The 15653-nt window shown below is 48.6% G+C and overlaps 1 protein-coding gene and 1 long non-coding RNA gene across 4 annotated transcripts; one reads left to right on the forward strand and one right to left on the reverse strand.

The window, feature by feature from the left end:
- Positions 1-6: 6 nt before the first annotated feature.
- On the reverse strand, positions 7-14704 carry DNAJA4 (DnaJ heat shock protein family (Hsp40) member A4). Of its 3 annotated transcripts, none has more exons than XM_047797859.1 (8): positions 14454-14704; positions 13969-14107; positions 8190-8370; positions 6339-6443; positions 5224-5451; positions 3855-4085; positions 2075-2175; positions 7-1982 (listed from the first exon to the last, which is right to left on the reverse strand). In XM_047797859.1, exons 1-8 carry the CDS (start codon positions 14531-14533, stop codon positions 1767-1769), a joined length of 1281 nt encoding a protein of 426 aa, XP_047653815.1. In that variant the 5' UTR covers positions 14534-14704; the 3' UTR covers positions 7-1766. The 3 variants fall into 3 exon arrangements, with proteins under 3 accessions (XP_047653815.1, XP_047653816.1, XP_047653817.1); XM_047797860.1 differs by lacking the exon at positions 14454-14704 and adding an exon at positions 14257-14339; XM_047797861.1 differs by lacking the exon at positions 14454-14704 and adding an exon at positions 12433-12526 and having other exon boundaries at positions 13969-14124.
- Positions 2172-5955, forward strand: LOC125136924 (uncharacterized). Its single transcript, XR_007137261.1, has 2 exons — positions 2172-3590; positions 3682-5955. It is a non-coding gene; the product is annotated as an uncharacterized LOC125136924 (long non-coding RNA).
- Positions 14705-15653: the final 949 nt, after the last annotated feature.

Raw genomic sequence — 15653 nt, forward strand, 5'->3', positions numbered from 1 at the left:
TCTGTCTCTCATACCAGCTTGATTTTAATTTTAAGCTGACAAATGTACAGGTGGCATAAATTTCAAGCAACACCCTCCAAATTCTATTACATGACAAGGAGCTGAATGTAATTTTGCCCCATCATCAACTAGACAGTAATTTTCTAGCAATAATTTATTAGGAAGACACAGCACAGAAACAAAACACCCTGGAGTTGTGGTCCATTTGTAAATTGATTTTCATATAGGCTTATTTGAAAGAATAGGTTTTATGTCTTTCCTGACTATTGGTCAAAGTGGGACAGGTAGGCTTTTTTATACCTTATTTGAGCAAATTGTGCCCACCCACTAGTCAGCAATCTTCTGCTGGAGCCTGGTCCATCCTCTGGACCTACCTGCCATGGGTCTGATCTGCCCTTTGGCCCTCCTGGGGAGGTCCCTGGCCTCAGTCAAACTCTCAGGTACTGTATAACCAAGTAAGGGTGGATCTGAAAAGTGGCCTCTGCTTTAACCCAGCAGCTTAGAAGAAGGCAGCAATTTTTCTTTGTGAGTATTGCGGGAAGGAAAGGAGTAGTGGCTAAAGGTTGAGGTAGCCCTAAATTTAAATTGTAGTCTACCTACCAGAAAATTAATGACTCTTGTCCCTTCAAACAAGCTATCATTTACATGGCAGTCTATAGAGACTGCAGTCCAGAGTAGAGCTTTAGTTCTCACTAAATAAAACATTATCCCTTGAGCAGGAAGCCCTTTGTGATATGGCTGTGCAAGGAAAGGAACCATCCTTTGGAAGGGAGTTGAATCTGGGAGAATGAGGTGGGAAACACTGAGATGTTCTCTGCCTTTCCAGACCCTCAAGTCATCCAGGATCAGTGGTCAGACAGGGAAGCTGGCTGTGCCATGGGGATGAACCACCAGCATTCTCCCAAGGCTTCTGTTGCTGCACTGAGGCTGCTGGGGACACGGATGGTTTCGTTTTCTTTACAAGTAAGCACTTTGGTGGGAGAGCACTGCAAAGGCTGTCAACAGAAGATAAAACAACAAACAGTGCAGGGGTCGCACGCAAACAGTTTTATCAGCGTTTCATTTAAAACACTGGTTTGTCCTCACCACAAGGCTTGGAAGGTTCAGGAAGCTTCCAAGAGAGATGATCAGACACACTCACACCCTATTCCAAACATTCAAGGGCACAGAACAGGAGGAACCAAGTTGGCCCTGCAGCCCACTCAGCGTGAACCAGGCCCTGCAGCCAAGTCCAATCCACAGATGTGCTTTTATTCTTGAGGAGAATCATCTAGATTTGGAAATGCCACATTAGCAGCCCTGAGATCATACCCTCATAATTTTGCCATGGGGGGGCAGGGGGAGGCAAAGAGGCACGGAGCAAGAGATGAGCCAGTTCGCCCACTTCATGCCTGGAGGTTTGCTAGGGAGCTAAGTGCTGTTCACTGGGCTGTGCTTTATTGGTAGAAATGAATTATGGCAAAGCCACTAGAAGCACAAAGTGTCAGTGCGGTCACTGGTATCTCAGAAGTTTCCTGAAAATGTAAATGAACAGATTCCATATGCAGACTAGAAGTGATTTACACTTAAAACATTTAAATATAAATTAAGCTATAACTTAAGTTACAACCAAAAGAAAAACCAAAAAGACACTCAGCAGTTGAGAATGCTGAACACATACACAGGACACCCCAAACACGAGGCCATTAAAGCGATGCCATTTTCATTGTGCCAACTTTACATTCATCAGTGCTAGTCCAGCTGGGCCATGCTGCTCCGGGGCCCCCTCATGCCGTCTGGCACTGCACGCCGGCCCGGGGCCCATCATCGTCCTCCTCATAGGCCTCCCTGTGCTGGCGCCAGTTCTGCTCATTGGGATTAAACTCCTTCAGCTCCACCTGATCCATGTCATCCGTTATCCTGACTTTCTGTCGAGGAGGGAGCAGAGCTTCCAGCTGGGGAAGCTTGTCTTGAGGAAGCCAGTGTTTTTCAGGAAAAATAACCTATAAAAGGTGAGGTGGGAAAGAGCAGTTGTTTCTTCCCTTCCCAACTAAGGCATTTAATAGGCCCACGAGAATAAAACACATGAACTTACTAAAAACTGTATGATCAGAGTCCCTTTCTCCAGGGGTGCTTTGTAGATGGGCATTCCTTCATTACGCACACATTTCAGGTCCCCGTGCTTTATCACCTCACCTGCCACAAAAAAGGCTTACTTAGGAAACAGGAAAATGGAGGGTGGCCTGGAGAGGTCAGGTCCCTGTTCCCGGGACAGACCCCAGCAGCCCCCCAGCAGCTGCCAAAGGCAGGGGTTACAGATCATCTGATTAGAACGATCCCCATCTGAGGACAGGGCAGGGTGGAAGGGAGGGGATGCTGGCCCGCATGCTGGGCTCCAGCAGCAGGTCGAGGAGGAGGAAGCTGGCGCCTCCATCATAAGGTAGGTTGGCTTAAATGGAACCAGGAATCAAACACTCAAGTCTGGGTAAACAGGGCCAAGACCCATCAGTCTGTCTCTTCGGGTCACTACAAACACCCTTCCCGAGTGAAGGACAGTCTGGTCTTAACAGCCTCAAGCGGAGCGTGGAGCAGGAATGGGCCTCAAAGAAGTCCAGCCAGACCCTCCCTGGCAGGAGAACCAGCCTCTGGGTGGGGGGCCCACAAGGGGGCCACGGGCCGTCACCCCACACCCTGAAGCTGGCTTGCGCTCGCTGCACCTTACATCTACACTTTTCCTGCACTTTTTCAGAAGGCATCATGGGAGTCTCGCCCCTAGAGCTTTTGGTTCTCCCCAAAATCTAAAAATATTATTTCCTTCCAAACATGAAAAGGCAAGGGATAAAAAATATGCTCTTCAGCTCAGTAATGAAAATGGACAAAGAAGGAAAGCAATGTTCACAAGAAGTGGGGTCGGGGGAGCTAAACACTCATTGATTCAGCATCCCACTACCCTGGATGAACTCGCCCAGAAGGAAATCTTTTTAAAGTAGCTCATAGGAGTTTTTAAATAAAGTGTGTGGAGGACTCTTTCCTTGGCAGTCAGTGCTGTGACTCACACGTGGCCCTCGGAGCCACTGACTGCAAGACTGGGGCCCCTTAGCTAAAGGGCCCCAGGCTGCTGGGCTTGTTAGGTTCTTTGTTTGTAATCGTTTTTCTGTCTCTTTGTTCCTATCAGGTGTCACCACTCGCCCTCTGCACAACTTCTCATGCTTCTGCTTCTAACTCACTGGGGGCAGGGAAACGGTGGGACCAAGCGTGGCCAACCACATGTGAGAGAAAGAGTGAGTCAGCTCTCCCGGGAGGTACATAGCTGCCTTCAATCTCCTAATTCTGGCAGCCTGAGCCCTGAGGCTGTTGAGAACCCTTTTGGTCCAGAGGCAGCTCCCTCCAGCTTGCGTAGGTGTATGCAGGCAGGCAGTTCTGTGGAAGCCGCCAAGGATAAGCTGGCAAGCAATGTCTTTTCAGAAAAATTCGATTTTAAAATGTCTCTCCCATGTAACAATACAGAGGCTAGAGAAACATGGATGAATCAGCACAGATCACCATCTGACAGAAGAACACCTATTATCAGCTGTGTTTTCTTACTACACAGAAGTTAATTGTTTAAACATGTAAGTTAAATTGGCAGGTTCCAGTTAGAGTTTTAGATCCCTAAGATGCCTGTTGGAGGTTCTCTACTCAAGCTTTGAATTTTTTTCCTAGGAGACTCACAAAATTCTCAAGAGTCTTTTAGTGATGACTTTAAATTTAGAGAAAATCAAGTCACACTTCACTTGCGCAACAGCAGTCAGTCCTGAATGTGAAACCAGGCTAAGCTGTACTACAAAGCCAAACGTGCAGAACAACTACAACAGAACACACATTTGAAACATTACCTGATTTGGATGTAATAACAAGGACTCGATCATCCAGTGTTTTTATCGTCTTCTTGAAGCCACACAGGGCTTCACAAAGCTGAATTTTCATTTTCATGATCAAGTCATGGCCTCGTCTCTGAAAGACACTATGATCCTTCTGATCAAGCACAATTATGACATCACCAGGCTCCAGCTCAGGCTCCTGATCTCCTTCTCCATGAAACAGTATCTTTTGCCCATCTTTCATACCTATGAAACATCATCCCTTTCTGATTAGCCATTTCTCTTAAAAACCATACTTTCAACAAAGCTTTTGAAGGAGGCACACAGAGCCCTTTGGGGCTTCTTTATTCATCAAACCTCCCCACTTTGTGCAGGCATGGGGCTGGGAGTGCTGGCTGGGATTAACACTGAGAGGCCTCAGCCAAGCATGCAGCAGGGAGAGTGGGAAAAGAGGCCATCACATCACAAGTTCACCAGACACTCCTGCCTGCCCAGGCCCTGGAAAGTGACAGGTAATGCTTCTCTGCAAGCACGAGGTCACCACCCACAACACGCACACAGTGCTCAACTCTGGGGATCTTCTAATAAGTCACTGTGTACACACGGGCACAGGGTTATTAAGTCCTTCAACCTGTGTTAGTTTGGGTGTTGGATTATGTACTTTGGTCTCCTCTCTCATGGCTATATTCAATGGATTAGAAAGTCACAGGATAGGAGTTCCCTCTGTGGTACAGCAGTTAAGGATCCCAATTGCTGCAGCTACAGCAAAGGTCACAGCTGCACCTTGGACTTGATCCCTGGCCCGGGAACTTCCATATACCATGGGTACAGCTATTAAAAAGAAAGAACAGAAAAGACAGAAAGTCAAAGAATAATCAGGGGAACATGTCAGAGTGGAAAAAGACCTTAAAATGATAGCCCCAGGCAAAATGAATAGCAGGGGGACGACACTGGATTTGAAAGACTGCTGCAACAGAGGGGGAAGTGTGGCGAAAAGGGACACATAACTACGAAGACTTACTTAAGTTCTTATCAGCCAATGTGGGACAAAAGCCATTAGGAGGAGCCCTCCAAATGGTTCTAAAGGAATGGTTTGAAAATGGCACAAAAGGGGTTTAACCAAAATCAAGGTCAAGTGACTTCCAGAGCATTAGAAAACCTTAAAAAAAAAGGTTTTCTTTATCTCAAAGAAGCAGACCTCTGCATGAAAACCTTGGCTCGTGATACGGATGGAAATAAAGGCGAGGGAAGAGGCCTTGGAAGGTGGAAGGATTGATGGCAGGCTCTAATCTGTGAGCTCATTTCCCTGATCCCTGCATGCCCCACGATCAGCCCCTGAGCAGCATTCCCACCAGCGGGGGGCTCCCGAGCTGTGCAGCCTCACCTTTCTCCACGTGCACCTCGATGATCTTCTTCTCCCGGATGACCTTGGCACCACTGCAGTTTTCGCAGCGGTCCTTGGGGTTGATGCGCTCGCCCTGGCCCTTGCACTCGATGCACACGGTCTGGATCTGCTGCACCATGCCTGGCCCTATCTGCTGGATGTGAATCTGCATCCCTCGCCCCTTGCACACAGGGCACTTCTCCACAGATCCCTTCTTCCCGCCAACGCCTGCGGGGAGATAAGAACCAGGGTGTGCTCTTCCCTTTGAAGCACCTCTGCTGGGTGCCACCATAGAAAGGTAATGAGCCATGACATTGGACACTGGGGTTTTAATTCTATTTACAATCATGAAAAGCCATGTGGAAGAGTCTGGATGATTCTAGCCCAGCAGACAATATCCAGACGTTAACAAGTGATCACAAACATTTGTGGTTTTGGCTGTGCCAAGACAAATTCATTGCTTTAGCTCCACCAACTAGTTTTCTTCCCCCAGGATGGAAAAACACCCATGCCTACACATGACTGGTGGAGCTTGGAGAACACAGCGCTGTCCATAAGGGTGGCTACCCAGCTCAGGCTACTTCTCTGTGGAACAATATGGGATAAAGTCACCACATCTGACTTTTCTTGAAAAATCAGATTTTAAAAAATTACATTAATTACGTTTAAGTCAAGGATCAGTAAACTATGGCCAGCTGCCAGGTTTTGTAAATAAAGCTTTACTGGAAGATAGATACACATCATGTTTGCTTACTGACTATGGCTGCTTTTGCACCAAGAGTTGTACAGGTATGAGGAGACTGAATGACCCACAAAGCCCAAAATACTTACTGTCTGGCCTTTTTCAGCAAAAGTTTGCTGACCCCTAGGTTGGGTGAGCTGTCTTGACTTTTATATTTTTAAAGTAATTATCAACATATTAAATAAATGTGCAGTCCAAATAAAAAATGCACAGGGCCAAATAAAACAGCTTTGGCCCTCAGGCTCCCTGTCTATAATCTCTGGCCCTCACATTTGAAAAGATAAATTATTTTTCTCTAACTATAAAACAATAAGGACTGTTTCCAGATCTAAGGGATCAGAACTATGAGATTCATTCAAAAATTAGTTCTTACCTTCACATTTCTCACAAATTACATTTTTCTGGAGAGCCAATTTCTTTGTGACTCCATTATATAAATCTTCAAGAGTTACAGACAACTGATGTACAACATTCTTGCCTTGCCAAGGGATTTATAAAAAATAATTAGTAATACTATAGTAAAAATACCACTGTATTAAATACCACCCACATGACAGTTAAATGAAGTCTCCAGAGACTCAAAACCACCCATGTATTCACTCCCTTCCCTGCAGCAAGTAGTGCTTCTGTTACACCTGGCCCATCTTTCTGGCCCTCTGCCAATATGTGAATTAATACCCTTTCCAGCTATGAGCTAATTAATCATTTATATATGTCAACAAAAAGGCATTCCACCTTTATTTTCTAAGAACAAATCTGAGAAAGAGAGATCAGTAAGAAAACCTAAGACAGTGTCAACCAATGAAACTGGTTAACTAGGTTCTCCCCCAGAAGGAGCCCTCTCCTTACAGATAATGCATGAAGTGGGTCTCTGGACCTTTAAGTGAAACTCGTCCTTGAGCATAACGCCCTTTACTTGGTGAGCCCTTCTATGACTCGTGGCCAAGTGGGAACTCTTTCATCTGTAGAAATCTTGTCTGTGCATCCAGGACAGTGGGCCTTTCATCGTCAGGGTGGGAGTCTGCTGGCTGTGGCGCCATGCCAACCTGTCAGGATCCACAGTATCAGGTCCCTCTCTGCTGCCCGGAGGGCTCTTGTGATCACTGAGATGAGCTGTCCTTGTTCACTGGCTGTCAACTTTGTGAGATGACTTAATTAAGAGTGTGAAGTTGTTCATCTCAAGACAATAAGAGAGTTGGGCAAGAGGATGCCCAAGGTGTTAATCACATCCACACTGTCAACTATACGAGCAGGCAACGTACCCAGACAACAGGGTCAGGATTTTCCCCTAATAAACACTTGGTGATTTTCAGCACACCATATTCACAGAATCGACAGCCACGCTTTTCAAAGATCAAAGATCAATTATAATGTGAGAGCAAGTACCGCTTTTTTATCCAGGGGCCTCTTATTGACCCAAACCACCTTTCCTAACCCTCAGTGCAGAGCTTATCTCTTTTGACTTCGTCCAGGATGGGTTATCTATGTGGTTTTGAGGTCCAAAGCACAGTATTAACTATAAACCAGACAGGGGCAGGGGGCTATGAGAAGCCACTGGTAACACTCAGAGGTGATGGTCCAGCCTGGCAGGAGGTAAAAAGTAGAAAACTTAGGAAGAGCAAACCCCAGACCTCAAAAACAGAGGCCTGGGGCCACTGCTAGTTCCTCATTCACCCATCAGTCCTAATGCATTCTGAAGAGAGTAGCAAGGTAGTTTCTTTCACAAAAATATTCAATCAAGGAGTAAATTTTGTTACCTAGAAAAATCTCCTAAGCACACTGCCACACTGCCCATGGCAGAGCACCAGCCAGAAACAGCCCACGGGCCCTGGCCCAGGTCCAGAGCATGGGGAGGAGGGTGGCAGGAGGGGAGAAAAGCACTCTCGGTAGAGGCATCCCAATAACCATGGGAGGTGCCATTTATGTCCCTTAGGACATTTGGGAAGGTGACCCCAACAAAAGAGAAAAAGAGGCCCCGATGAACTGGGCCTTCCTTTTTCCTCACCACCATCTGCTTCTTTATATGTGGTGTTTGGAGAGTGTCAGGCAATTAACTGCTAAATGCACTAAGAGATTCTTGGATTCTAGACAAGTGATGAACTAGGTAAAGCTAATGATGGCCAAACATGACAACCACACCCTTTTAAGGCATGATCCATCCTGATTCCAATAACATGTACAATTTGGAAACTATAACTTGCTTAAAGTTTTTCAAAGCACTTACCTCTTCTCTCTCTAGCCATCCGTCCTCCGCCACCAAAGAACATGTCGAAGATGTCCATGGGGGAAGAGAAGCTGGGGCTGCCTGAGCCTCCTTCCTTAATCGCCTGCTCGCCACCCTGGTCATAAATGTCCCTTTTCTTTGGATCTGAAAGTACTTCATATGCCTGGGATATGAGCTTAAACTTTAAAAGAAAAAAGAGATGAGAGAGAGAGGAGGTTTGAGTTGTTTATGAAGCAAAGATACCACATGAATGCAGTGACAGAGGCATTCTGCACCCAACCCCCCCAATCACTGGTGGGTCTGTAAGCTATCTGGAATCTGACTTTTTTTTGGTTTTGTTTTGTATTGTTTTGTTGTCTCTTCTAGGGCCGCACCTGCAACATATAGAGGTTCCCAGGCTAGGGGTCAAATAGGAGCTGCAGCTGCCGGTTTATGCCACAGCCACAGCAAGGCCAGATCCGAGCCCCGTCTGCGACCTATACCACAGCTCATGGCAATGCCAGATCCTTAACTGAGCAAGGCCAGGGATCAAACCTGAAGCCTCATGGTTCCTAGTCAGGTTTGTTAACCACTACGCCATGACGGGAACTCCTGGAACCTGACCTTTCCATTTACTCCCCTTGCAGAGAGGGAAACACAGGGCATATATTGTTAAGCAGTGAGTGGCAGGGCGGCTGCAGAGAAGAAGAGAGAGAGGGGTAGGAAGGAAAGTTTCTCCTCAGGCTGCTCCCAACAGGAAGAAGGGGAGCGGAGCTAGGCTGCAGTGGGACCAGCCAGGGCTTAACCTACAACCAGGTAAAGCCCAGGACTCCCGGGTGCTCCTTCTGGCTTTCTAGCTCAGGAGGGCTGCTTTCCTAGTTTACTAGCGTGAAATTCAACTACTCATATCTTGTGAGCGCCTATCTGTATGCAGCTTGCAGACACTGTGCACAAACCTGTCCTGATCCCCCAAAATCCTGCCCCTCCCACAGTCTCTTCCATATCTCACTGGCAATGCCAAAACCTCATTTCCTCTCCCTCACATCTTATTTGTCAATAAATTCTTCTGGTGCTACCTTCAAATGTCTATTTCCACCAAGACAGACAAAATACCATATGTGTGACACTCCTGCCAGAAATGTATCCTGGACTCCAACTGTAAGAAAACAATCAGGAAACCCAAATTGAAGGACATTCTGCAAAACTAAAAAATAGGAAAACTAAATGCGATGTGTGACCCACGATTGGATCCTGGATTGGATCCTGCACTGGGGGAAAATGGCTACAAAGAACATTGGAAAAACCGTGAAAATAGGAATTTTTTTCTTAATGTTAAAGTTCTTAAATTTGCTAATTGTACTATGATTATGTACAAGATGTTTTTTCCCTAGGAGAAACATTTTGGGCTGAAAAGTTATGACGTACGTGACTTACTCTCAAAAGCTTCAGCAGGGAGTTCCCGTCATGGCTCAGTGGTTAACGAATCCAACTAGGAACCATGAGGTTGAGGGTTCAATCCCTGGCCTTGCTCAGTGGGTTGGGGATCCAGCATTGCTGTGAGCTGTGGTGTAGGTCGCAGACATGGCTTGAATCTGACGTTGCTGTGGCTGTGGTGTAGACTGGCGGCTACAGCTCCAATCAGACCCCTAGCCTGGGAACCTCCATATGCCTTGAGAGGGGCCCTAGAAAAGGCAAAAAGACGAGACAAAAAAAAAAAAAGCTTTAGCAAATAATAACAAGAGCTAGGGAAAGCAAATGTAGTGATATATATTTACAACTGATGAAGTTTCATTGTACCACTCTCATTTCTTCCGTAGGTATGCGGACATTTTCAAAATAAAATCAGAACATTATAAAATATCCAAAACCCATCCCTTACCACCACCACATCCGCCCTGGAGGAGGCAACCATCTTTGGCCTGGATTACCACATAACCTCCTCAATGATCTCCATCTCCTGCCCTCACCCAGCTTTCAATCTGTTCTCCGCACAGCAGCCAGCAGGAGCCTACTAATCATGTTAACCCTTTGCCCCAAGTCCCCCAAGGGTGCCAATTTCACCTGGAATAAAAGCCAGTCCTTCTTCTGATCTACAAGCCCAATCTGACACCTCTGCCTCCATCTCCCCACAATCTGCTCTAGCTCCTGGCTGTTCCCCAACAGCAGACCACTTATTGCTGGGATTGTGTCCCCCATTGCAGTGTCAGCTCCATGAGGACAGGGAGCTAGGTCAGCTCTGTCCACAGCTATGTCCAAACCTAGAATGCTGGTTGGCACATGGAAGGTATTTGGTACATATTTGTTGGATGGATGGCTTGATTCTGGGAACTGAGAAATGAGTACATGAGATAGGGTCTTGGCCCTCCAGAAGTATGGTTTAGTCTGTAAGAAAGATATCAATAAATATATCCTATAATGCAGCTGGCTCCAGAAAATATACAGAAAAGGGAGGGTGCTTTGAAGATACAAATATGGAAACTGACGGAGAAATTAGGTTTTCTCAATCCCTCATAGAGATCTAATAATAAATGATAGCCAATAAATACTAGCTAACAAATAACTAGGCAATGTTAAATAATTGGCTTAGAGACATCCGATTCACATTCAAGGGTAATTAGGTCTTTTGATATGCTGAGTTTCATGCCATTTCTGTAACAAAGCAGGTATTATTCACTACAAACCCTTTTCATAGCAGAAAAGTAAGATGAAGGGACAAGGGGCCTGGTAGAGATCAGAAAACAACCCGGAGAGTTGCTCTGGGAGAGTTTGTGGACTCATCTGTACTAGGCTCATGCTTCATGAGAGTGTCCACTGGAAACACACACCAAATACTCAGGCTACCTGAAAGACACCTGGACTTATAAGGAATCTAAAAAGGAAAAGGAATGCCCTGTCACTTGGGGCATTCAATCAGAGGCCAGATCTCACACGGAGGAGGATCCCACCACCGCTGGGGTCCCAGGTTTCCAGAGGCTAATTCAGATCCCTGCCTGAACCCCGTCTCACTGTTGGAGATTAGTACTCTGACAGGCTCATCTTCCAGACTGTAATAACTTGCCTTGGGACCTTTAATGAGATTAAAATGCAACTGGAAAAATAGCTTTGGAGACTATGTGCCAACCTGGAAAAGTATTTATGATAAAATGTATGATAAGGTGAGGAGAAAAAAACTATGTACCATGATGACCATGTACAACCACCCTGGAAAAAGCCTGGAAAGAAGCACAGGGACAGCAGTTAGGCTCGGTCCATTTTCCCCAATATTCTGAAATGTTCCTCACTGTTATGCTCCCTCTTATGATTTTTTAACTTAAAAATCTATCATTAAAACTAAGAGGTACAGTGAAATCAGCCAAAAGATCAAATTCATCTCAAAGGCCGGCTGGGGTTAACAGCCAAGACTACACCCCCTCTATCACTGCCCCTGAAAAGCACTTGCTCACAGACCCATTGCCTGTGTATCTTTCAGAAAACCAGCCGCAGAAAAGTAGAGACTCCATGCAGAGCACCTGACAACAAACACAGGCTGCCCAATGCTTAGCAACAAAGGACAACAGGGCACAAAACAAAGACCAACACCCCAACAGCCTTCTCAGTTGTCTCGGAGCAAGACTGGCTTAGTCTATTTTTGAAGAGACATTAATATAATGACAAACTTGGAGGAAAAAAATAAAAAGGTTCTACCGATGACAGGTAAAAGTGGACAAGAACTACACACAGACTTGCACAAAAAAGAAAAGGCCTACACAGGGTGCCCAGCACATAGTAGGCCCAGAAAGGAAGTATCTAGTGAACGAACGAATGAATAAATGAGTCCTCCCCTGAACGTCACAGCAGAGTTTCTATGAACTGTGTTCCCAGTCGCCTTTCATTTCTGGGGAATACCGGCAGCAAACAAGGAATCATAATTCAAGGATAAGGACCGGGTCAGTGGTTCAGCCTACGGTCAAAGGCAGTCGCCAGGAAGAAGTTTTAGTTGATAACTAAAGGGTTTTCTCCCTTCATGGGAGGTAGGGAGGGAAAAGTATTCCTGGCGTGGAAACATCACAGAACCCCTGACTCCTAAGCTGAAAAGGACCATGTCAGACACTTCAAGAGCCTTACTAATGTGACACTAAAATTCAGTACTTGACTATAAATATTAGTCTGAAACCAACCAACTAACCCCGTTCATTCCAGCATATGCAGGGCAACACCTACAGATACGTAGAACAGGTTAAGTCCAATTTAAAAAAAAGCTTCAGAACACCAAGGGCAGACTCACTCCAACTGCAGGTGCACAGCCATGACTTGCTCTTGGAGAGTGCTCTGAGACGTGCCCTGAAACCAGGGTCAGAAGGCTTTCCCACACGCTGCCCCTGAAACGTGAAATGAGAAGCCTGGGTGTGTGCTCCTTAAAGGAGATTCTCAGAAACAGCCTACGATGAATTTAGGGAGCACATCTATGAATCACCAACACCACGTAGAAAGCCAGTGACTTTAAAAGCTACAGTAAGCCACCTAAATATAGATGAGACAGAGCACAAGTAACAGACAAATGGTCTTACAGGAAAGCATTTTAAACTTGTCACAGCCATACTAGGCACATGTGGCTAAATATAAACCTTCCATCACTGTTGCCACCCAGCCAACCTTAGGCGGCTTTCTCCAGCTTGGAATAGCTAACAGAGACAGGTATTTCTATAAAGGGTCCATTTCCACAGGTCTAAATGCTAGATGGGTGATCTGTGGCTTCAAAAGCCACCTGCGTGTCATTGCTCTCAGCTACTACAAAAGCCCCACCTCCCAACAACCATCTAGGATAGATAATCCGAAGTTTTATAAGAAAATAGCAAGAAGTCAAAGGAGGAGTGAGAAGGCCAACAAGCTTTCCCAAGGATCAATGCCTGATCTTCCTAGTCGTCTATTCAGGTGCAGAATGAGCCTCCTTGGGCATAAAAAAGCAGCTTGACTCTTCCTTTGAACAGGATGAAAAGTTTAATTCAGGCCTCTGCTGTGCAAAGCATTTTTCAGCCTATTATTGGTACTGAGGATCAATTATGGGTCGTTTGCCACAGAAAATCCGGACTGTTCATATAAAATGATGTGTCAGATTAAAGATCTCCGTGTCCCTCTTTAATAAAGAAAAATGCGATTAATCAATGTCTGACAACCTTTATCAGGCAGAAGACCGGCCCCCAGGACAAATCCAGTCTAGCCATTCTCAAGAAGGACACCGGGTTTGTCCAAGGTACCAGCTCAGACGAAAAGAAACTCATCTCTAGGGCTTACGCATCAACAGGGAATATGAGCACAAAAATAATCCAATCCTGGTCATTCGCAGCAAGTAACCAACTTCGGGTCACGCGTGCCTCAGTTTCCCGGCTGGCTGCCTCTCCTGTAAGGAATGCCCGCACATCCTATGAGAACTGGGGTCCCGCGTTTCAGTCCCAGCCCTCCTTGGCGTTCGGAGGGGCCCCCTGAACACTCGTGGAGCGAACGGAGGAATGAATGGGCTGCGCAGGGGCTCACGAGGGGCCCCGGTGCCTCCCCCCCACCGCCTGCTCTCGCCGGGCGAGGGGCGGGCGCTTGACGAAGTGCCCTCCACCTGACCGCGCCGCGCCCCCTCGGCCTCGGGCCACCCTCGGCTCGGCGCGGCCCCGCTGCGGGGTGCGCGGCGCCTGGCGACCGCCTCACCAACAAATGCGGCTCGGGTTCCCCACAGACTTCAATAATTCACAGCCCCCGAGCTCCCGGGCTGAATAATTGACGGCGGGCCCCGCGCGAGCCCGGCCCGCACCGCCCCGAGCCCGGCCCGCACCTTCTCGCCCTCATCCGGGTTCTTGTCCGGGTGGTACTTGAGCGCCAGCTTCCGATAGGCCTTCTTGATCTCCTCCGGGGAGGCGCTGGGCTTCACCCCCAGGATGTCATAGTACTGGGTCTCCTTCACCATCTTGTCTCTGCGGGGCGGGGCGGGCAGGACGGTCAGTGCGCCCCGAACGCCCCCGTCGGGCCTCTGGCCCGCGCCCCCGCTGCCCGCCCGCGCGTCACGGTCACGGGCGCCGCCGCCCGAACCTCCCGCCCGCCCGCCAGCCCGCGCCGGGCCGACCTCCGCGCCCGGCACCGCCGCACTCGAGCCGCCGCCTCCTCCGCGGCGGGTTTTATTCGGCGCCGGCGGAAGGTTCCACAAGGAGACAGTGACGCCACAAAGACCCAGAAGCTTCGCGGAGGTTCCGGCGGCGCCCGGGGCTGCGGGTTAGCGCGCCGCGGAGAGTGCGCGGCAGGGACCCCGACGCCCCGGCTCACCCGGTGTCCTCGGCCCCCTGCTCCTCCGGCCGCCCGTCTGACTCCCCGGAGCTCCAATTCTGGCTGCCGCCGCGGGCCATGTTGGGGGGCTTGGAAGACGGCTTCGGCGTGGAGGGTGCCTTCCGACGACAGTCCCGCCGCCCCGGGGCCGTCCCCTTTCCCTTCCGCGGGTCCGTGGGTCCGGTTGGCTCCAGGAGAGCGCTGCCTGGAGGGTGGCGTCGGCGGGAACCCGGGTGGAGGGGTTGGACTGGGAGGGCTGCGCCCCGCGGTCCGCACCCGGCCTCTCCCTGGGGGTGTGGCCGCCCTCTGTTTGGTCATGGTCCCAGTGCGCCCTGAGGCCTATCTCGGATTGTTGCATTTTTGAGGGGTTTGGAGTGGGTTGGGGCCTCTCCCGCTTCGTGGCCACATTTCCTGAGGCCCTGCAGCTACTGGCGCCCCTCAGGGCATCTTCAAGGCTGAGCAGAGCCTAAGCCCTTCCAGATACACGCAGTGGTGCTTTGCTGACCCCAGCTGTGGACGGTGGTCTTACTGCCCACACCTGGGAGCCTCTGAAGTCCCCCAGGTCTCCACAGGGTGGGCAGTGCGCTCTCTTCTCCGAGCCCACACAATTGGACTAGGCTCATGCGCACGCTGGGGGTGGGAGGGCGAGTCCAGTGACTGCAGCAGGACTCTCGTTGCCCAGGAGGGTATAGTAACAAGCCCAGGACTTCCTTCGCTGTGCCCAGGTCCCAGTAGTGCCCGGTAGCCAGGATCACTACCCGCTGCAGTTATGTGGGCGTGGAAAGCAGCACTATCAAAGAAGTGCAGGCCTTCTGCTCCAGCCCAGCCTGGGCTTCTGCAGGTGGAACGCTGTCGGAGGGGGCCACTTCTCACCTCTCTGGGATCCTTTGGCTTCGTTTTTGGCCCTGTGGCTGAAGCAAGCACTCTCCCCTCTTCCACGTGTTCAGTAGAGGTGAGAAACAACTTTTAACTTACAAGAGAAGTTGCTCGTGGGTATGTTTGGAGGCATTGCTTTTTTTCTTCTCAGACTCCTCTGGAGCAGTAACCTTTGGCAGAGAACTCACAGCTAGAGGTCAAGAAGCTTGATTCCATACCCAGCCGTTGTTAACTCTATGAGTCTTATGTCTCTGAGCTGGTTTCCTCATCAGCAAGACATGGTCATTGCCACCTGCCTGCCTTCTTCACAGGGCTCTTGATCAC

This window comes from Phacochoerus africanus, chromosome 9, assembly GCF_016906955.1.
Source record: "Phacochoerus africanus isolate WHEZ1 chromosome 9, ROS_Pafr_v1, whole genome shotgun sequence".
Lineage (NCBI taxonomy): Eukaryota > Metazoa > Chordata > Mammalia > Artiodactyla > Suidae > Phacochoerus > Phacochoerus africanus.